The sequence below is a fragment of the Mizuhopecten yessoensis genome, unplaced genomic scaffold, assembly GCF_002113885.1.
Source record: "Mizuhopecten yessoensis strain PY_sf001 unplaced genomic scaffold, ASM211388v2 scaffold10479, whole genome shotgun sequence".
NCBI lineage: Eukaryota > Metazoa > Mollusca > Bivalvia > Pectinida > Pectinidae > Mizuhopecten > Mizuhopecten yessoensis.
Genome location: NW_018408567.1, coordinates 1,124,233 through 1,147,523, shown reverse-complemented (window position 1 = coordinate 1,147,523; position 23,291 = coordinate 1,124,233). Strand labels below are relative to the sequence as shown.

General features: G+C 37.1%; 1 protein-coding gene across 3 annotated transcripts in view; it reads right to left on the bottom strand.

Moving 5' to 3' along the window:
* Nucleotides 1-1,941: 1,941 nt before the first annotated feature.
* Nucleotides 1,942-23,291, bottom strand: part of LOC110460808 (aspartate, glycine, lysine and serine-rich protein-like) — a 26,996-nt gene continuing 5,646 nt past the window's right edge. Inside the window, exons 1-13 of one of the 3 annotated variants that reach the window (XM_021513965.1) lie at nucleotides 20,350-22,759; nucleotides 19,223-20,119; nucleotides 15,981-16,173; nucleotides 11,337-11,413; nucleotides 10,419-10,625; nucleotides 10,096-10,173; nucleotides 9,510-9,649; nucleotides 8,754-8,823; nucleotides 7,699-7,815; nucleotides 5,128-5,247; nucleotides 4,257-4,374; nucleotides 3,886-4,007; nucleotides 1,942-2,523 (exon numbers count right to left, since the gene is read on the bottom strand). In XM_021513965.1, the coding sequence (XP_021369640.1) occupies nucleotides 2,020-2,523; nucleotides 3,886-4,007; nucleotides 4,257-4,374; nucleotides 5,128-5,247; nucleotides 7,699-7,815; nucleotides 8,754-8,823; nucleotides 9,510-9,649; nucleotides 10,096-10,173; nucleotides 10,419-10,625; nucleotides 11,337-11,413; nucleotides 15,981-16,173; nucleotides 19,223-20,119; nucleotides 20,350-20,502 (2,796 nt within the window). In that variant the 5' untranslated portion in view covers nucleotides 20,503-22,759 and the 3' untranslated portion in view covers nucleotides 1,942-2,019. Of the gene's footprint in view, nucleotides 2,524-3,885; nucleotides 4,008-4,256; nucleotides 4,375-5,127; nucleotides 5,248-7,698; nucleotides 7,816-8,753; nucleotides 8,824-9,509; nucleotides 9,650-10,095; nucleotides 10,174-10,418; nucleotides 10,626-11,336; nucleotides 11,414-15,980; nucleotides 16,174-19,222; nucleotides 20,120-20,349; nucleotides 22,760-23,291 lie in introns of those variants that run through there. The other 2 variants (XM_021513967.1, XM_021513966.1) reach the window with 2 other exon arrangements.

Here is a 23,291-nt window from a genome sequence, read left to right as displayed (position 1 = left end):
CAACACTAATCTAATGTAAAAATACAAATCAAATAAATACAATCATTCAATGTAACCATCACTCAACCAATGAAAGTGTTACAAAATCTAATCTACCATCAATTAAGTGATTCCGATGTACAATGATTTTAATACATGCACACCTAAAAGTATAGAGGGAAACGCTCCCCTAAATCGTTAAATTTTCCACTGCCTCCAATGCAAGTATTTCACCAAATACTTAGAGGACTCAAAATGAAATTATAATCACAACATGCTTTATAAATCATAAACGGTGACGGACGACTAACCTATAAATCATTTCAATGTATTTGTCCTTTTGTTTAAAATGTTTAAGGAAATTTTACATTTTTTCTCAATCTTGGTAATAATTGATAAATAAAATGTGCTCGACTTAAAAAACAGGCAAATATTTACACAATTAAAACAACTATCAATTTTTTTTACGACAAGACTTGGTTGATGATATGATTGACATTTACTGAAGCACATTTAAAGCAAATTTAGGAATGATAGAATTATTTCAAAATTCACCGGTAATGACAATAACTGTGTGCACACCGCTACAAAACTACCATAATTCATTCTAAAGGATTCCAAACAAAAGTAAGTCAACAGAGGCCTGTTCGGTTATGCGGAACAACTGGTTTGATCGTTTTTAAATGTAACAATTTCGGGTATAAATCCTGGCAGACTTGCAAATTATTATGCAGGCCTTGCAGGACTTTGCCACGGCACGCCTGGAAGCAGCATCAGATTACTAGGTCCGACCTTATTTCATATTAAAACAATTACCGTACGGCTCTGGATTTTTAAGATTTGGTCCAAAAGATTCATAGAAGATGCAATCAGTGGGCACTTCCCATTTTAAAGCAGACAAAAAATTGAACATAATATTATCACTTAATAAAGGAACACACCTTATACATTGTATACAAATAGAGGGCATTTCATGCGTTTGATTTATCAAAAATGGTACAACATGTTTGACAGTGGCAAAAGCTTCATATTGGCAAGAGTAAGTAATAAACAACACTACAGATATGTATACTGGCAGTATCTATAACAAAGCTTATCTCAATCTATGGCACCTTGGTCAGTCATTCCAGTCACCGTTGTTCTTTCACACAGAACAGGTATCTGTACACTCCATTGTTCACTATAAATTATCCAGGAAGCAAATTACCACAAGAAACATCATTTTTGAGAACCAGTTCTTCATTTTAACATTTATGAACGTATAAACTTATCATCAAAATACTATAAAGCAATATAATTTTCATCAAATTAAACAAGTCTTCACATAACAAACATTCAGTTTTTACTCTGGTATATATGGTAATATCAGCCAGAATATTTATAACATGAAAGTTAAATATGTAACTATGCAAAATTTAGTGATGGTTCAATGAAGTAAATTGTAGTTTGAGTTACCAAAAGTTACTGGCCTTAAGTACCTCACAGTCGGAACAAAAAGTAGAAATACCTTGTGCCATTTGACACCCACAACTTATAGGGATGATCAGTAACAAATGATCTTGTATCACCTTTCCTTATCTGAGTTCAGAAGTCCACACATCAATAAAGAAATCTTTTGAGATCAGAAGTACTTTCATCTAGGAAAAAGAAGTTCAAAACGTACTTCATCGTGCAGTAATATGTAGTCCAAAGTCAAACATGGCTGCGTGGTAGTCCCTCAACAGAGTACTGATGACCAGGTGACAAATATCTCGCCCAATCACTGTGTTATTATGGCTGCCATATACAACAACAAGCACCATGACAAAAGTCACAGTACACGACATCATACAAATATCCATTACCAAAGATTCAATCACAAACACCCACCGTCATAGAGTTCCACTCCCCTATCAAAACCAACCCTAGGCCTTTGGATAGGCCATTCTCCAGAGACAAAGTATACTTTTACACTTGTATCTGAATGTCCGACATTCAAAAAATTTGTCATCAAATGTGACTGTCAATGAAATGTAAAAATTATATAAATAGGCTTAATCCTCAGTTTTTTCCTCGCCTGCCACGCCTTGCCCTACCCCTAGCCCCACCCCTTCCTCTTTGACCAAGTTTAGTATTCACAGGTTCTGGTTTAGGATCCTCCGATTCTGCCTCCATGTCCTCAACTTCCTCCTCCTCTCCCTCCAGTAAACTATCCTCGTCCGGTTCCTCGGGACTTCCCGCCTCGCTTGAGCCCTCCAACAATTTGACCTCAGTATCCATGTCAATCTCTATTACATCAGGAGTCTCTGTCTTTGGTTTCATTACAGAGTCACCTGACTGGCTAACAACCTCCTTACTGATATCACCATTACTTTGTGTGGTCTCTGATTGGTCAATGTCCTCTTTGTTTTCCTGTTGGTTGTTTTCTTGGTTATTTTTTGATTGGCTCTTCTCTTCCTTAATTTCTCCAGATTCGTTTTGATTTAGCGGAGGACTTTGCTTTGCTTGATCCTTTTCTGGTGCCTTCCTATTTTTCTTGTTGAGTATTTTGTTTAACATAGCTTTCTACAAAGATAGAATGAAAACATTTAAATCAATGTAAAACAGTTCACAATCCATCATATCAACTCTCAAAATATTGTGATATAATTTATGTTAAATCACATATAACTCTCATATCAATGTAAAATAACATATACATCATGTCATACTTCAGTTCATGCATTTCAAATTTGTTTTTATAATGGCAGTAAATTATCTTACTTGACTTACTTGATGAAAAAAATGTATTTTGATTTTCCTTGATATGACTGACCTACAATCTGGCTAGACAACGTTTACCTGGCTTGACAACAGTTTACCTTGCCAAGTTGCCAGAAAATAGTTACCTGACCTAATAATTAGTTACCTGGCAAGACAACAGTTCACAAGGTCAGAAAATAGTTACCTGACCTAATAATTAGTTACCTGGTTTGACAATAGTTTACCTGGCCAGAAAAAAGTTACCTGGCTCGACAATAGTTTAAGTTTACCTGGCTTGACAATAGATTACCTGGCCAAAAAATAGTTACCTGGCTCGACAATAGTTTATCTGGCTTGAAAATAGTTTACCTGGCCAGAAAATAGTTACCTGGCTCGACAATAGTTTACCTGGCTCGACAATAGTTTTAGTTTACCTGGCCCGACAATAGTTTACCTTGCTCGACAATAGTTTTAGTTTACCTGGCTCGACAATAGTTTATCTGGCTCGACAATAGTTTTAGTTTACCTGGCCCGACAATAGTTTATCTGGCTCGACAATAGTTTACCTGGCCTGAAAATAGTTACTTAGCTTGACAATAGTTTACCTGGCCAGAAAATAGTTACCTGGCTCGACAATAGTTTACCTGGCTCGACAATAGTTTTAGTTTACCTTGCTCGACAATATTTCACCTGGCTCACCAATAGTTTACCTGATCAGATAATAGTTACCTGGCTCGACAATAGTTTACTTGGCAAGAAAATAGTTTACCTAGCTCGACAATAGTTTACCTGGCCAGAAAATAGTTACCTGGCTCGACAATAGTTTACCTGGCTCGACAATAGTTTACCTGGCCAGAAAATAGTTACCTGGCTTGACAATAGTTTACCTGGCCAGAAAACAGTTACCCGACTTGACAATAGTTTACCTGGCTCGACAATAGTATAGTTACCTAGCTTGATAATAGTTTACCTGGCCAGAAAATAGTTACCTGACTCGACAATAGTTTACTTTGCTTGACAATAGTTTACCTGGCCAGAAAAAAGTTACTTAGCTTGACAATAGTTTACCTGGCCAGAAAATAGTTACCTGACTCGACAATAGTTTACCTTGCCAGAAAATAGTTACGCGACTTGACAATTAGTGACCTGGCTAGACAACAGTTACCTGGCCAGAAAATTAGTTACCTGGTAATTGTTGAAGTGTGACTCTGTTTGACAATGGCTGATTTTGGCAGCTGATTCACTGTTGTAGAATCGATGACAGAGTTTACAGAAGAATCCAGAAACTGGCACAATATACTTCTGGCCTGCAAACAGATGGACAGATAGTATTTAATAATCTGAAACACATTTTACTGAAACTAACAGAAATCCGAAACATTGTTCATTATGTAGCTATTTTCCCCCCTGAAATCATTGTATATCAATTTTTTAACTACTTTTGTTTTTTAACCGTTGTGTAATTTAGAATTGATTTGATAATTCCCATTTCCCATAATTGTCTCCAATCACATGTACTGTTCAAACAGGAGTAAGAAATCACTGGTTGAACATACCAACAGCATTGTCTGGGTCATACACCTTTTGACTGTGGGCAATGTCCACCTTATCATCCTTGTCAGGGCACTCACTCCGAGTCTGTTCAGACCCATCCTGGTCATCATCGGACCTATCCTGTAAACACACGTTATAACCATATACATTTGGAAGCTTCTTGGATCAAATGAATGCCTAACGATTGTCATCCCTAGTTGTGTCTGGACTAAAAAGGACCTTCTGCACTACAAGTGTGACGAATTTCATGTAATCAGGATTGTCGATTAAATATGCTTACTCTGATGGGATCAGCTGAAACTAATCTACTCTAGTTTCCTGTTTTTTGGACAACATTGCTGGCCACGAGACAGGCATACAAGACATTGGTATTATCACGAGTCAACAAGTGTTTTTTTCTTTTGTAGTGATAGTGGGTTTTTAAAGTACATCAAAGTCAAGACCCATTTTATCACAAAAACTATTTCTTAATTTAAACATACCAGTACTAGATGATTTTTGTATGTTATTACACTGTAGTCTAAATACACATACACAGATTTTATTCTGACTGTAGGACTTGTACAAACCTCTGCTGTCAGCTCAGAACGGTTTGAACAAATTCTGACAAGAGCATGGACATACATAGTATTATGTAGTGGTTGTGTTAAACTATATGGTTTTCTATCCGATCTCAGCAAGTCTCATAGAATTCTGACTTTTCTCATTGAAGCACCATTTATGCACTTTTTTGCCGACTAAATAGACTTTCCAATTCATCAATATCTGACTATTAACATCTTTGATTTACTCCACGACAACTTAATAAATAATTGTCATGGCATCAATTATTAGTTTGACAATGCAGTCTTGTAATATCTGCTTGACTAGTACCTGGGATAAATAATCATCTTCAAATCCAATGGTATCTACAGTGACCATGTCACCAAAATCTGGAAATCCGTTGTCCTCGTCATCTTCTCGGCTGGACTTCCTTGCACGATCTCGGAGATTCTGACGAAACAAAATACAGTGAATGTTATATTTCTGCAACGGTATACCTGCTATATAATCCCATAGATGTTTTTATCTCCTGTTAAGTTATCAATGTTGTATAATAACTTCCATAAAGAGCTTATACCTGTTTGTACAAATGCTACATACAAACTGGCATACATAGTTTAATTTCCACCCAAAAAATATGAACTTGAAGCATTGTTGAATTAGTGGTCCTTCTGACACCTTTAATCAGTGCAAAAGGGCAGGAACTCATTAGGCTGCTTTTAAGCCCCTTGATTTCCATATTTTCTTTGAATCCTGTTAAAATGATTCATCAGTATTTTGGCTCACCTAGTGTCTGAATAGCTTAAGTTGAGTTTCGGTCAAAAGTTCTTTTTGTGGGTCCAACGGACATTTTTCATATGTATAATCAAAGGAAAGATAAACTTAGCTTTGATTTCACAAAATATCTTAAGACTGAAATCAAAATTAATTTCATCAACGTGCCTTATTGTGCTCCAACAAGGAAAATCCTTCCAATAGTTGAATGGTTGTTATATATAGAATGGGGCTATATCAAGCTTGGTAAAATTTTCTACCCAACAGTTTTGATGATTTGTATATTAATTAAAATTTGTACATGAAACTGAGATAATCTGTTAACGATAGGTATATTACAATGTCACATAAAGTCTAACGCACCTCCATGTGATGTGGCGTTTTGAGATGCCTGATAAATTTCTCGGGAGACTTGAACATTTGGCTACAAACATTACACCTGGGCCATAAATCATGTCGTGACGTCTGTCAAAACACAAGAATTGCCCAGTCAGGTGATAAATTATGCCAAGTGTGTGCAGCAATGTAACACCTGACTGTAAACATTAGAACTTCATTTATGCATATATGAATAGCCCAGAATGTTGATGCTGCCCTTATATTACCTTGAAAATAAACATACTGGTAATTAAGTAACACTTACAATGCTAGTAACGTAGGCATTCTCAAAACAGTTAATATACAAACGTGTCATACAAACGAATGAATTAATATGGAGCCTTATATACCACCTGTTCATATCTCAATCCTTATTCAGTATATATAATTCTAAACGAAATGTTATATTTTCATGCTTCAGTGATATAGATAGGTCACATGGTCTGGTCGTCTTATATTGTATGGTTGAGTGATGTAATTTCTCAAAATAAATACACTTTTGTCCGGGTTGTTTCTTCGATGATGTCTTATTTAATCAAGCCATGGTAACCAGTTATTATGCATTTTGACAGTGTACTGGTGAAGTAAGTGGCTTGTGACCATTGTACACAAACTAAGATATATGGTGTGTTACTGTCAGAATCCTCAGCCCAGTTATGAAAACAGCAGCACAAGTCCCATTTTGTTTTCTTCTGATCAGTTATCTATTTCTGTCAGCACAGTAACTAGGGGGAAAGGCAAAGCTTAAGATAATGTTTGATATACACAGGTCTGCAATAATTTGAAGCAGTGAATTTATTTTTCTAGCTCATTTCCACAGGGGCCTGTGCCTTGTGACTTTTGGAAAATATCACCCACATAAAAAACAATTTCTTTTGGAAAATAAAGTGATGTTTTTATTGATTTTGGGAAAATAAGCAGAAATTATCTCGAGGAAGTGACCTTTATAAGGCCCGAAATTCACCCTAAAAGTCACTGTTGGAAGTTAAATGAGGGTTTAGATAATTGAAAGCTCTGAGATATGATTACATCCCGGAGATTAACTGGTAAAAAGCATTGTTATGATCAGACAAAGAGAGAGTGAAATGAAATGACTTGTGCTGGTATTAGATACTATTTTTGCTTGACCTACAAATTCTAAAACAGTTCAAATTCAGATGGATTTATGACAAGTGTTACAAACCTCATTCTTATTTAAAACAAAAGTTCAACATAGAAAAAATATTAAAGCAAACTGGCTCAAAACGAGATAAACAGAAAACAACAAAGACAGGTGAAAACAAAAGCTGTAAGTGAAAAGCGAAAGATTTAAAAGCAAACCAACTTTGTTGAAATTTCAACAAAACCTGATTTTCAAAGTGCCAAGCTAAACACTTACTAGTTTTCCCAATAAGTATCAAAACTAATGGTACTGATTTGTAACAGGATGGGCAAAACGCAACACATCAGACATTGGTTCAACCCCTGGACCTCCCTACACTTGGCAGACACTCAACCAACTAAACTAGTGTTAAAATGACGCAAAACAAGGAAACAAAAGGAAAATAAATATCAAAACAAAAGCCGACAGTAAAATCTAGCTTCCTTCTAGAAGTGACAGCGTTTGTTAACAAACACTGCTACAATGAGCTAGCAGGACACAGAAACAAAAACTAAAGCACATCTAGCAGTGAGTTAAGTTTAGCAGCAGTAAGCGGATGACCTAAGCAGCAAGTAAATGAAGCAGTAGTCAGCCAATCTGGTGGGTACCTTTCTCAACCACGCCCCACCCGAATTTCCTTGGTTGCCACGTCGTTGACCTGAAGGGGTCATGTGGGTGGGTCCTGGGTGACGGAAGCGACCAGAAGGTGGAGTGTTACCAAAGTTCTTCAGAGACAGAGAGAAAAGTTCAAGAAGAAAAATAACTAGGCATATATTTACAGAAATACAGTAATAATTTTTGATGTATTTAGTAAGTGGAAATAAGCATTCAGAAAAGATTTTCAAGTTGACAATATATGAAAGCAGAAAACAGTAATGATAAAAGCATAAAAGAATTAGTTATAATATTCTTCAGGTGGTATTGTATTTTGTTTTTGTGCTTTCTAGCATAAAATTCTAGGCATTCTGAAAATGTTAAAGTACTGAATTTTGCTTCTGAAATGGAAAAGTAAAGCTGATTTGTGACTGTCAGATACCAACAATGAGTAAACTAAATATTACTACACACAACACTGAAAACATGAAAAAAGATTGGCAGAATAGACAGACAGAAATTAAGATTCATCGATTCTATTTTAACATTTCTCACCTGCACAGATTTTCTCTACTTTAATCTAAATAAACTACCTTCATAAGCTAACAATCATATGAACTATTCAGGACTTTCCAAAATATATAATTTGTATGCTCTTCAGGTAGGTGAACTAAAAAAAATGGCATTTGAGGTAATGATCGATAAATAATTCTACCAGTCAGTGATTGTAGGCGATACGCACCGATGTACTTGTTATGCCAGTTACCGATATACCGATGCCAGTTAGCAAATGAAAATATCAGTAAACTAGTTTGTCTATGTATGAGTAGACATGACAGTACTTCCAAACTTCTGCACTGTAGTTCTATACACTACATGACGCTCTACCGAAAGCTTCGGACAAAATCCAGAATATAAGAAAGTTTGTATTTTTATACATGAAATGTCATACATTATACAACTTTGAATCATATTCAGCATTTCAAGATGGATCAAACCTGTCACTTGTACAGTAATGAATGTTGAAAGCTGTCTATATACAAGCCTGTACTGAAATGACAACACTTACCTCCCTTGAGTACCGTCCTGAGAACTGTTGATACCGACCACCATCCCCTGCACTACTGCGCCTCTCCTGCCTATAACATAAGTGTAATATGCTTAACATACAGCTATTGGATTTTTCTATAAGCAAATAAGGGTTTTCATAGAAAAAAATCTCGAGAAAATTTTACACTTCTGAACACTCTTTGGTACATTCATAAGTTATCTTATAATGAATGTTAAAGTAATTATACATATTTCATATTTATCAAAGCAATTTTTTATTTTAACCAAGTCTTCTTTGTGTCCCTCGAAATGATCTTATAAAAATTTCATATCAGATTATGCACCATACAGCTTGCTGACCTCTGAGGTTCCTTGGGTTTTGTTATAAACATTTTTTTTTTTATGTTTGTAAGAAGGTATCTAGAATTTTGTTGTGCTCAATGGGTTATTGTGGGTACGAAAATACAGTATTCCAACAGCAACTTTTTGGAAATACTGAAATCATTAATCACTTTTTTGTGCTTAACTCATTCACTACTGAAATTTCACAATAGACTATTCCAACCTTTGAATTGGAAGAGTTCAAATGTGTCTTCAGGGGTGAATGAGTTAATCAGGTCTTGCCTCCTAAGTTTTACGTCCTAGTAATAGCTTAAGTCATTTAAGGACGTGTGAATCTTAAGCACTTTCATAAATTATACTGTTGCATCGTTTTTCACGAAAATCAAACCTGTGCCCCAATATACAGTTGTACATGCTTGCAAAGTTACCCTACCTTGGTTTTCCTTCAATCTTCCTCAGGTGCTCCTCTGCTTTGATTCTGGCCTCAAACTGTTTTGATTTCTCTTGGTGTAGTGTGAGAAGACTCTCCATTCTCACCTTGTGCTTCTTGCCATTCATATGCTTCGCAAAACCCTGTCATACACAAACAGGAAATTAAACCCGGTCATATAGAGACATAAAATTATATCCAGACAGAGAATCAAACCCTGTCATACAAGGACAGAATGTAAAACCAAGGCAGAAAATTAAACCCTGTCATACAGAGACAGAATGTAAAACCCAGGCAGAGAATTTAACTCTCTCATACATGTAGGGACAGAATGTAAAACCTAGACAGAGAATTTAACTGTCATACAGGGACAGAATGTAAAACCTAGACAGAGAATTAAACTCTGTCATACAGGGACAGAATGTAAAACCCAGGCAGAGAATTAAACCCTGTCATACACAGGATGGCATACCTTGTGAGTGTTGTTCACCACCAGGATATATATTTCAACTATTTTACCGGCAATTTCGAAGTAGGTCAATCTTCTGGTTACTGCGAGTCATTTTATAATAATTGACATTCAACCCACCTCCTCTGTGCGACATTCCACCCCACAGGCGTGGCAGTAGTAGCTTGACTTTTTGGTTGGGGTGGTATCTTCCGTCTTCTACAACATAAAATGACAATTTGTAGGGATAGCAGTAGCCTTTTCAAAATTGGGGTCCTGGCAAGTGAGTAATTCAGGTACACACAGGAATATTTGGGAAATCTATAAAAAAATATTTGGGTCACTTTCAATATTTTGCTTGGTATTTTGATTTCCTGAGGAAGAAAAACTGGTGCAATCATTAAGTTTGCCTGTGAAGGAGATATTTGTTTGTGTATTACTTAACAGCCTTCTATGATGATTACCTCTGTGTTAGCATCATTGACGGAGCGACCAGACCCACTTAACGTGATGGTGAGGCTGGAGTCCCCTCCCTCGGCCAGGCCCGGAGACTTGTTCTCTTCCTCCATGGATTCGTCCACGTCATCCTCTTTGGTCTGTTTGTCATCATGGTTCAGCTGAACTGTCACCTCAGGAATCAGGATGACATCCTCTGGATCACTCTCCAGTGGCTGTACAACATGTATCAAGCCATGTAATCAGGGTACACAACAGTTTCACTTCGGGTCAGTACTATCATAGCAGTTGGGTTTTAGTAGCTAGTTACTTCTTTGACAAAGTCTGGTTTTGGTTTCCTGGCATTGATGTTCAGTAGCTTTTGTATATTGGATATCAACAACCCTATATAATATGTTTGCACTAAATGAGAGGTAAGTTATATCACACTTAAAACAATTTCTTCGAACATTTTCAAGTAGACAACGTGCCCAAAGTATACATTCCATGTGACCTCACCCAGGGTGTGATAGACTTGGGTTTTACCAAATATGAAAACCCCTCGGGTGGAATTTCCCTATCCTACACCCCTGGACATGAAAGAGTCTTATAATCCTTAAAATGAAGAGTGGGAGGCGTCTTATAACACATTCATGTCCACCACTGCAACAGTGGTACTGTCATTGAACAGTGGTTATACATTCTGAATACAGGTGGAAACAGCCCAGTCTACAGTATAGGGATATTAAACCTTTTATCAATAAAGTTGGTTGCAAGAAAACCTTGATTAGTTTTTGCCCGCAAAAACTGAATAATATTTATTCCATCCAGACATTGAGTAATATAGAGTAAAGAACCTGTGCATTTATTTGACAATGCATACAGCTGATTAAATAACATATATTTTAATAGCCATTATAAATCTTCAGAAAGAAAGTATAACATACCGGAACATCAAGCTCGTCATCCTCTTCTGTAGGCTGAGCAGGATCATACTCCTCGGACTCGTCTTTCCTTGATGACCCTATAATAGTCACATCACAGGCTAGCCACATTACAACAAAATAGACAGCTATGTTCAGACAGCTATGATGTACGTAAAATGTATTCAAGTTAGGAGAGGCCTAATTAAGTTGTAAGAACTTGTGCCTAATCCTTTTTTGTCATTTTCAAGGCAATAAAAATATGTTTAAACCAACGAAATAGATGCATGTCTGTTTAGTTAGTAGCTGACATTACAAACCAGTCACATCATAACATCACATGTAAGACTATGTAGCAGGTCACTAGTATCCGTAGAGCTGGGTTCCTGACAAGGTGGGTCTACAACCTACATGTGGAAATATTTACCTGAAGCATAACGTTGTTACAACCTATAAAGGAAAGAAGTTTGTATTTTCTGCTGTTAATTGTGATATTTCAGGACACAGATTTTGTGTTGGGGTTTGAACAGGAGCAAGGATGTCTGTATATTTCTGACTGTTTGGGTGATGACACAAGGTAGCATGTCTATTCCTGTTCAGTTTGATACCGCTTCTCCACATGAGATGATCATCTACACACTAGTATAGCACGGAGGCAGGTATTTCAGAGATATATGCAGATAAGGGCACAATATTCAGCATAAGTAGAGCAAGGAACAATTTGAGACTGGAGAGCTTGTAATTCAAGACATGGAGATACCCAGGGACCCTGCCATGTACAACTATGAAATATTGGAAAGGTCTGTTTTGTATGATATGAAGATATTGATGGAGGTCAGTTACAAAGTACAAGGAGATACTGGGGGAGGTTTGTCATGTAGGACAAGGGAAAACTGGCAGTCTGTAATGTAGGACTAGAAGGTACTTGGGGAGATCCATTATGTAGGACTAGAAGGTACTTGGGGAGATCCATTATGTAGGACTAGAAGATACTGGGGGAGATCCATTATGAAGGACTAGAAGATACTGGGGGCGATCCATTATGTAGGACTAGAATATATCGGGGGATGTCTGTTATGTAGGACCAGAAGATACTTGAGGAGATCCATTATGTAGGACTAGAGGATTCTGGGGGAGATCCATTATGTAGGACTAGAGGATACTGGGGGAGATCCATTATGTAGGACTAGAAGATACTGGGGGAGATCCATTATGTAGGACTAGAGGATACTGGGGGCGATCCATTATGTAGGACTAGAATATATCGGGGGATGTCTGTTATGTAGGACCAGAAGATACTTGAGGAGATCCATTATGTAGGACTAGAGGATACTGGGGGAGATCCATTATGTAGGACTAGATGGTACTTGGGGGGATCCATTATGTAGGACTAGAGGATACTGGAGGATATCCATTACGTAGGACTAGAAGGTACTTTGGAAGATCCATTATGTAGGACAAGAAGATACTGGGGAGAACCGTTATGTAGGACTAGAAGGTACTTTGGGAGATCCATTATGTAGGACCAGAAGATACTTGAGGAGATCCATTATGTAGGACTAGAGGATACTGGAGGATATCCATTATGTAGGACTAGAAGATACTTGGGATCTAGATCCGTTATGAAGGACTAGAAGATACTGGGGGAGATCCATTACGTAGGACTAGAAGGTACTTTGGGAGATCCATTATGTAGGACAAGAAGATACTGGGGAGAACCGTTATGTAGGACTAGAAGGTACTGGGGGAGATCCATTATGTAGGACTAGATGATACTGGGGGCGATCCATTATGTAGGACTAGAAGATACTGGGGGCGATCCATTATGTAGGACTAGAAGATACTGTGGGAGATCCATTATGAAGGACTAGAAGGTACTTTGGGAGGTCTGTTATGTAGGACTAGAAGGTACTGGGGGATGTCTGTTATGTAGGACTAGAAGGTACTGGGGGAGATCCATTATGTAGGACTAGAAGGTACTTGGGGAGGTCTGTTATGTAGGACTAGAAGGTACTTGGGGAGGTCTGTTATGTAGGATTAGAAGGTACTTGAGGAGATCCATTATGTAGGACTAGAAGATACTTGGGGAGATCCATTATGAAGGACTAGAAGGTACTTGGGGAGGTCTGTTACGTAGGATTAGAAGGTACTGGGGGAGATCCATTATGAAGGACTAGAAGGTACTGATGGAGATCCATTATGAAGGACTAGAAGGTACTTGGGGAGGTCTGTTATGTAGGACTAGAAAGTACTTGGGGAGATCCATTATGTAGGACTAGAAGATACTTGGGGAGATCCATTATGAAGGACTAGAAGGTACTTGGGGAGGTCTGTTATGTAGGATTAGAAGATACTTGGGGAGATCCATTATGTAGGACTAGAAGGTATTTGGGGAGGTCTGTTATGTAGGACTAGAAGGTACTGGGGGAGATCCATTATGTAGGGCTAGAAGGTACTTGGGGAGGTCTGTTATGTAGGACTAGAAGGTACTGGGGGAGATCCATTATGTAGGACTAGAAGGTACTTGGGGAGGGCTGTTATGTAGGATTAGAAGATACTTGGGATCTAGATCCGTTATGAAGGACTAGAAGGTACTTGGGGAGGTCTGTTATGTAGGACTAGTTTCCTTACGTTTCGTGGAGATTCAGGTACTTTGGGAGCTTGTTATTTAAGGCTAGGATGTATTTTGTTTGTCCACTTTTTTTATTAGATGAAAGTAATAGATTAATGAACTTGAAGGATTTCCTTAAATTTTTGAAGGAAAAATATGAAAATGAGAAGCTGAAAAAGAGCTGCAAGTATTACATACAGTATGTGAAAAAAGATTTTTAACAAAGTTAGGGTTTCGTAACGATAACAAAAAACATCTCAAGTATCTATAAATCAGAATACTGTAAACGAAAAAGTTAGATTCACTTCAATTCAGAGCTTAGGAAATATTACAAAACTTAAACTAAAAGAAAAGAAAAAGCAGTTATGATGAAATTCTTGATCAAAGATGTACATGTCAAACTTTAAAGACCAACGATGAACACTTAATGTAGTCTAAATACCAGAACAATAGTCATATACATAGAATATAATCACTCTTTTTAAGTTAAATTGCAAAGTTGTATTTCTAGATGAAATTTTGAATGACTGTACATAAAACTGAACAGAAAAAGAAACATCACATTTTGATGCAACCAACCACCAAGTCAGTGTACGGATATGAATTTTTAATACAAAAGATTACAGAAAGTAGAGACAAAAAGAGAGAAACACAGATTGAAGACAGAAGAGAGAAATATAAGTGAAACATACAGATCAACACAAAAAACTTCTAGTTTCAAGTAAAATACTTCTGAACTCCAATGATTTTTTTTCAAAAACAGAAAACAGCATTCATGCTGTTTTCTGTTCAGTGCACTACAAAATATATTCCGCTTTCAGTCGGAGAGGGTAAATTGTAGTTTTAAAATTACTGACAGAAGCACGGGGAGATATATATGTAGAAGCATGAATAAGCCTTTACATCTACTGGAACATTCTTAGTAAAATTCCAAATAATGACAATGAATAGGCAGAGTAATTACGAATGCTACAAGCCCTTTAAATACCATAGCTGCCAGCTATACATGTGGCTGTTTTAAGCAGCGTAACACTATCAGTGGATTATAGACACGGGAACAGTTATGAAATTTTGATAAAAATAATTAAGTCTCAAGACTTCTAAAAAAGATCTGTGTTGCATTATTTGATGAAAAGAGTTGGTTTCTATGTTGTTCTGGGGTTGAATTGTTGGTCTTTTTGAGGTCTGGTGGGTTTTGGGAAAGTTGAATTTATATGAATTGATAAAAGAAGTCAAGAGCTGGTTACAAAAATATCAATATAAGAAATATTCTGGAAATTCCAGGTGGGGGAATCTGGAATAGCTGAACTCCATCAACACTTGTTTTGAAATATTTCTAATACTTTGTCTCATTTTACAATGAAGGACCCACGCCACATCTTAAGGAAGAGCTAAAGATAAAATTTGGTTTTCATAGGACTAAAATTATATGTTGTTTTTCAGGAAATAGAAAGGTTTTATCACGATGTTCAAATGTATGAGTGCATACTGTACTAAACTGAAAGTAAAAGGTTAAAAAGAAGGTGGCTCAATAAAGGGAATACAGCTTAAGCTCTTGTTTTAGAGTAAATATATGTAATGTGTAAATATTGCCAGCACCAGCACAGAAAGAGATGGGTGAAATGCATTATAAGTACCCCCTACCCCCTGAATACAATTTATGAACATGTTCAATTGTGAAAGCAGAAGTTAGAGAAATAAATTGTCTTAAATGACAAGCTCATTGAAGAGGTGAAATATCATGAAAACACATCTTTGAAAAAGTATGAACATGTACACAAGATGCTGTAACAGTTACCAATTTGGTCAAAATTGTCTGTTTGAATTCTTATTAAAGGAAATGGGGGGGATCCACGTAATGCTGGATTTCTGAAATAAAACTTGTACAATGTATAACTGTATGAAGGGTCCCTCACATGGTTGTCAGATTTTCAAGGATAAAAACAATCAAAGACAAAGCTATAACAAATGTATGAAGATGTAAAGTAAGTACAAAGATGTGTAAGCAGTAAAGGGGAGGCAACTGCAAAATGAGAAAAGCAGCAGAGCTACAGTACCTGATTCCCGCCTGTCCCGCGAAGTGCGGGAGTTCGGGGAACGGTCAGAGTATTTTGAGTCCCTGCTTGATGGACGTCGGAAATCTCGCTCTCTGGGGCGGACACCGCCAGCTCTGGTGGGGCTGCGATCGCTCCAGCGACTCTGACGATATTGCTGACCTTGACGGTTTTGGTGATAGCCTCGAGGGGATTGCTGAAAGGGGGACAAGACAGGGGGCCCAAAGTTTAGGATCCGATCAATTGAACTGTCACAGACATGAACAAATGGCTGATATACACAATGGGTGACTGGATAAATGACAGATGAGTGAATGAATATGAATGAGTGAATGAATGACAGATGAATGAGTAAATCAACAAAACATAATGGATGAATGAAAATGAGAAAACACACAATGTCAATCAAGTACACTGAAAAACGACTAGGAATTCTCTACGACGATTGTACAATACCCATCTATAACGGGTGAATATACTCAAGGATACACAGAAAAGTGGGCGATAGGGGACCAGGGTCAAGGGGAGACAATCTGTTAGTCACTGAAATTATATTGTTGACAAGCAATTCAACACTGTAGAGGTTTGTTAACCCGCAGACATACAAGGGAAGTCATAAGACAGCAATGTACATGGACTGGAAGGAGTTGTGCAATTTGTTGTGTATACACATTTTTTTGATAACACAGTTCAATTTGGATCATATATTATAATTGAGAGTTAAAACAGTACATATCAAAGCCATGCTTAAACCCTGTATTCATTACAGAACTTAACACGCCTGTTTCAGAATGATTTTAAAAGTGTCCTGGCATGGACAGTCCAAAAGAAGCGAGGGTAAACTTTTACAAATCAACTGTTTCCCTACAAACAGAAATTCTGACTGTAATTTGTGATACAGAAGTGATTGAAAATGGCTTGCCCCAAGCTGGGTCTGTTTGAATGCAGCAGTTTTGGAATTTTTCATGCTAATTACAATAGATGATAATACTGAAATGTGCACAGGTAATCAAACTTTCCCATCACATGTGCATTATGAATATAATGCAGATGAATAGCTTCAGAATTTTTCTAGGGTAACAAATAGCTGTAGAATGAAATATGCAAAGATTTTTTTTCTTCATTTGTCTTCAATACAATGTAAAAACATCCAATGATCATTTCCTCTGACAAGAGCAAGGCTAGACACAGCATGCTGCCGGTTGAATTGTTGACAAGTTTGATTCTTTCGGACACAATGACACTAGGGTGTGGTTTTCTATGAAGCAGTATATACATGTATATCACATAGCTTAGGGGCATGATTTTCTCTTCATTGTTGTCTCCATAGGTCAAGATGTATAGGACTTACTCATAGTAAAGCACAGTAGTACATAAGATTGACAGATCTCATTCAACATGACCTCTCAATAACCATGAGACAAGGAGCGGTTTATATCAAATGCAAAGTAATTGAGGCAGTGAGTGGGAACTTAAGGCTCCAGAATGTGCAATCAAATAGATTGATACACAAAGAATGTACATTCATGCAGTACAGCTCATACCAACATGATTTTTTGGAGGCCAATTTTTCAAAAGTAAATTTGTTCAAGATTTTAATTACAAGGCTAGCCATCAGCTTCCTTACCAGTATTTTTGCAGTACTGTAAACTTGATATAGCATGTAATATTTAAGTGATGAAAACATAAAAAGCCATATCAATCCTTCCTTTGATATAAAATATGCTGGAATGATTTCAGTGAAATTATTTAAGCTTTCACTCTGAGGGGATCAACCACTTTAACTATGTCTTTTTCACCTTATAGTGGATTTTGAAATAAAGATTTCAGAATGTTTTAGGTAAAATGTTTTAATATTGCATTGACACAACACTGAATGATTTTATATACCTGTATATTATACATCAAGCTAATGTCTGACTTTTTTTTATTTGTACAGGGAAAAGTCTCAATTTTGTAATTCAGAATAATACTGAATGTGAGGAGACTTTCAGTGTTATATGTGCTTTTCCCCTTTGTATAAATTAACACAATATATTTCATACTCTGAAACATTGATCGAGAGTGTCAAGGTAACTCATGTGAAAAGAAAACACAAGTTACTAACAGTCAAACATCACAACTTGACACATCAGTAACATATATCCATGTGCAAGGAATATAGTTTCATGTTAAACAGACCTCTTATTCTTCCTTTATAGTTTTAGCAGTCAGGTACAGTAAGCTAACAAACATGAGAAAAACATGGTTCTAGGATATACATCTGAGGGAGAGAATAATTCAACAAGACGGTGTGCCTGTCATTTAGCTACCAGAGCGAAAAATGATTAAATATAAGACTTGATCAACAAATTTCAATGACTATTGTGTATACACATGTAGCTGGTAATGATTTGAAAAGTGTCTGAGAAACTATGGTACCTGTATTCATATGCAACGTAACCAACTGACTGTTGTAATGTAAACAGTAAATAGGAACTGTGTGCACATATATTGTATACACAAACCTATTGACTGTTGTGATGTGAGCCACGCAGAAGAATAGGACAAGTAAAAGAAATGCAAGTAATATTAATTTCTTACCTCTGGACAAACTTCAGTATAAACTCTAGATCTGTGTAAAGTGAGGCAGGAGACCCAATTTCAGTATTCAACACTTGGTACTTGGATACATAATTTGGCAATTGTAGGTAGCACAGTTTATGAGATTATGTCCCAAACAAAGTGATTCATGGTGAACAAAGGGCTATAACTCTGAAAATAGTGGGGCAAAAACCTGATTTTAGTATGCGACATGCATGCCACCACCCGAAGAGTGCGACACTCTGCCAGACTGACTGACTGGCAGAGGGATTGCAAACTTTTAGTCCCCCTCTGGTCGAACAGTTGGCTGTTTAGGAACAAAAAATGTACTGGGACTACTACTTGGAATATTTTGATGTGAACAGTTTATGAAAATTGTATAACGTGCCTCTTTAATATTGTGATGTGAGGTTTGTATGAGATATGTATGTGTAGCTCTTGACTTGATGTGTATACCCCTGGTATTGTGTACAGGAGCTACTGTTTTAAACATTGTGATGTGAGGTTTGTATGAGATATATGTATGTGTAGCTCTTGACTTGATGTGTATACCCCTGGTAATGTGTACAGGAGCTACTGTTTTAACCATTGTGATGCCAGCAATGTAGTCAGACTCCTTCACAGTACTAGTGATACAAGCAGAGTGTATGAATATGACTTACCCCTTGACTGTTCTGTCTCATTCGTTTGTTGTTGTTGGTCTGGTTGTTAGGAAAATGACTCTCTCTATCTCTGCCGCTGTTGTTTCCTCTTTTCCCCAGGAGTCCAGTATTCTTTGGGTTGATGTCAAACAGGGAAGGGATGTTGTTGCCGCCACTGTTTCGTCGCTCCGAGTTCCGATGCATTTCGTTATTACCCATACCCCCCATGCCTAGCAGGCCAGCTCCACCTCCCATGCCAGGCCCCCCAGACATCATGCCTCCCTGGTTGGGCCCACCCATCATGGAGGAGGACATACCTCCTTGCTGCTGTATGAGGTTACTGACCAGTTGGAGCTGTGAGTCCCGCATTGCTGCTGCTGCCATCTGTTGCTGCATGCCCATCATACCCTGGTTACCTCCCCCTTGGTTCATACCACCCTGGCCACCGTGGTTCATGTCACCCTGGTCTATGCCTCCTCCTCCTCCTCCTCCTCTGCCCTGGTGTCCCATGCCTCCTTGTCCCATTCCTTCTTGTCCCATTCCTCCTTGGCCCATTCCTCCCTGGCCCATTCCTCCTCCTTGACCCATTCCTCCCTGGCCCATTCCTCCTTGTCCCATCCCCATCTGTGGCCCTAATCCTCCTCCTCCTCCTCCCATTCCACCAAACATGTTCTGGTTCATAGCTCCTCCCATTGGTCCAGGGAGATTTCCAGCTGGCATTCCCTGTCCTGGAGCACTCCCCAAGATACCAAGTCCTCCCGACATCTGGGGACTGGCCATTCCCCCCATCCCTGGTGGTTCTCCGAGCAGCCCCTGTCTGTTGAATCCCATCCCTCCATCCCCATCACCTCGATTCCCACGGTGATTGAAGTTGGAATGGTGATTCCTTTGATTACGATTCATCTGCACGTTGAGTGTCTGTCAGAAAAAGTGAAAAGAATTATTAAGTGCCAACCAAACACAAATGTTTTTTCAATGATCAACACAATTGTTTTTTTAATGATCAGTTATATTTTATATGATAAATTTTTTTTTTTTATTTTTTTATTCATAATCAACATGTATTTACATTCATGTTTAAGTTATTAGATCTAGAAAAATATATTTTTCTTTAATGAACTGTAAGGTGTAAATGTAAAGATGTGTACCACAATTTTATTAGTCCCAATAGTATATACAGGTGGAACAAGTACTTCGGTTGGTAAACATAATCCAAATCGCAATGGATGGAATGCAATAGGTAAATTTATTCGATGCATTTCTTGTTTTTTCAAACTAAAGCAGCAGAATATTAAATACATTCAAATGTTCTCCAGTTTTAAATGCTTAAAAGAAGTAATATCCCTCAATTTCACAAGCATAACTATTCATTTTTGCTGGCACTGTGTAAAACTTCAGCAATCCTCAGAAATGTCTGCACGGACACAACTCAAATACATGTACACACTGGCCAGCTTCACATATATGTTGAGCAGTGTTATACAGGAGACAGGTGCCCTAACCTAAAAACCATGTAACAAATCAACACATTCAGTGTGCATGGCAGCAGAATTTATAACACCAAAATAATGTACTAATCGGAGGAGACATGCTCATGTTTTTTCAAGTAATTACTATGTTTTTTTCTCTCTTCCCTGAAGATTAATGTTGTCCCTCTTCACAAAATATCACTCCCAACATTAATAATTCTTAGTCTGACAGACATAATAAATGAGATATGCTATGTGTATTTGTTCGTCTGTCACATCAAGTTTCCTAGCTGGATATCATTATTTAGATTGCTCCTGGATTTTATGCCAGCTTTTATGTATAAAGATATTTATATGGAAAGTTTACAAAGAATTAGTCATGAACCATTTTTCTCTCATAACATACATGCATATCTTCCCTTGGAATTTACAAAATTAGAGTATTTCATGAGGCTTGAAATTGTGTGGGTTTTTTTCTTTTCTACAAATGCCTGCTAACTACTTAAAAACACCAGATAGAATAACCGATAGATATTAAAGGAATTGCTGAAAATTAAAAAGAATGCTTATTTAAAGGACTGTACTTCATGAATACCATCAGCACCATACATCTTTTCTTACTGAGAGAGCATGAACAAAATTCTTTGTTACAGCAAATTGGCATATACCGTTCATGACAAACCCTAGCTAATTTTCAATGTGGCCTCATTTTTTTCTTTTCCTTTTTTCTTTTTTCTTTTTCTTAAACAAATTTTAGGCAGTACTTATACAGGAAGGTATGCATGTTCATTTTCAAGGCACTAATCTTTCGATACAATATAAATGATCTCTCCAAGTCTACCTATAGCTATATAGCATCACAGAGCTAGCATTTTGGAGTGCTATATATATAGGATAACTAATGATGCCTTCATGTTTCCTTTTCATTCTGCTACACTGGACTGACCACTGATTTACTGTATACAGGACACCTGAAAGCTACGACAAGATGACACACGGCAAGCATGCTTTTTATGTGAAGCTGGTAGGAAGTCATCAAAATAAGTAGTTTTTTAATTTTCTAGATGAAACATCTTGATGTTGTATAACAAAGAAGGCCTTGCTTAAAATGAGCTTAGAATTTGTCATTGTAATGCTCCACATTATACAGGTGATATGCATCTACATGTATTACCTATATATAGTGATGAACAATTAAGTGTGTATTGTAATGGAACTGGTTATCACTGAAGCATTAAATATTTGACATTAATTTTGGCACACCATGATCGGTTAATGGACTTTACCATATATAGCATTCTGCTGCAGGCCAATTATTGCTAGGCAGAAGCAAAAATGGGACTTGTCTTCCTTGGTTTTCCTCTGACTTCAACACATGGTTTTGAAATTTTGGCAGACAGATGTCTGGTAGGGGTTCATAGTACACTTTTATACCAAAATGTGGAATTCTTCGACCCTGGTTTGATGTCAGCAATATTAATTGTATTATTCTTGCTTGTATCCTGCAAGATAGATCCTGTAAGCTAAAACGGCTTTGAATTCACAAACTGATTATTTTAGCTTAAATCTTAGTCAACAAGACACTTTATTATGCTTTATTGAAGCGTCTAAAACACTGGATTTTAAAGTGTTTAATATTCTTAGATTTTTGAAAATTTTTATCAAGAATTTGTTAACAGGACGAATTCTTATCATGTCCTTCGGTGTACAAATACATATATTCTTTGGGTAAAACTGGATTGCATCTGAGATATATTCTCCTGGCAAAAAAGGTCTATTGACAATAAATAACCGATCATGAAGTCAAGGGAAGTTATTGCATTTAACTTGGACAACAGAACATTCAGGACAGGTAAAGCAGTCAGCGATAAACATGTGAATATCATGCTCATTGAATCCCAGTTCTGCTGGCCTATTAAATTCAGTGACACGCCAAATTTGACATCAAAGTTTGATCTGCTTGAAATGCCAATCCATTAATTGCTAGAAATCGTCAAGCAAGGTTATCTTATATGAGCAGGGAAAAACTTCTTAAAAGGGCATCACGCTGAAGTAACTTTTTTTGTGTCTTTTTTTTTCAAATACTACATAAACATATCAAGCAAGACTCCTTATGGAAAATAACGATCTTTATAAAGAATTCATTTTCGACTTCAGGTAGAATCGGAATACGTATTGAAAACAGTGGGGAAAATATTTTATTACGCTGTAAAATGGCGCATGCTGCCGATAACTACGGCTTCTGTTTCGGACAAAAGGAACTGATTATAAAGAAAAGTTGTCTCAACATAAAACAAGAGGCCCATGGGCCTTAACGGTCACCTGATATATTTATACAGAGAGTTGATTTTGTTTTTAACATGAACAGAAATATAATTCAAAGTGACAAAAAACAATAAAACCACCTTACTCAATATCTAGCATACAGATTTCAGACTGAAAAGGATTTGAAACTAGCACCTCTGATTCTTAACAAGGAAAATGAAGAAATTTTAGCACACTGACTCCTTTGAGCCCCACCCCTTGGGGGTAGGGCTGGCTCAAAATTTTCAAAGTATCAAACTGTCAATTCAAGGTTATAATTCCAATCAAGTTATTAACATGTAATATTCAAAGTATCA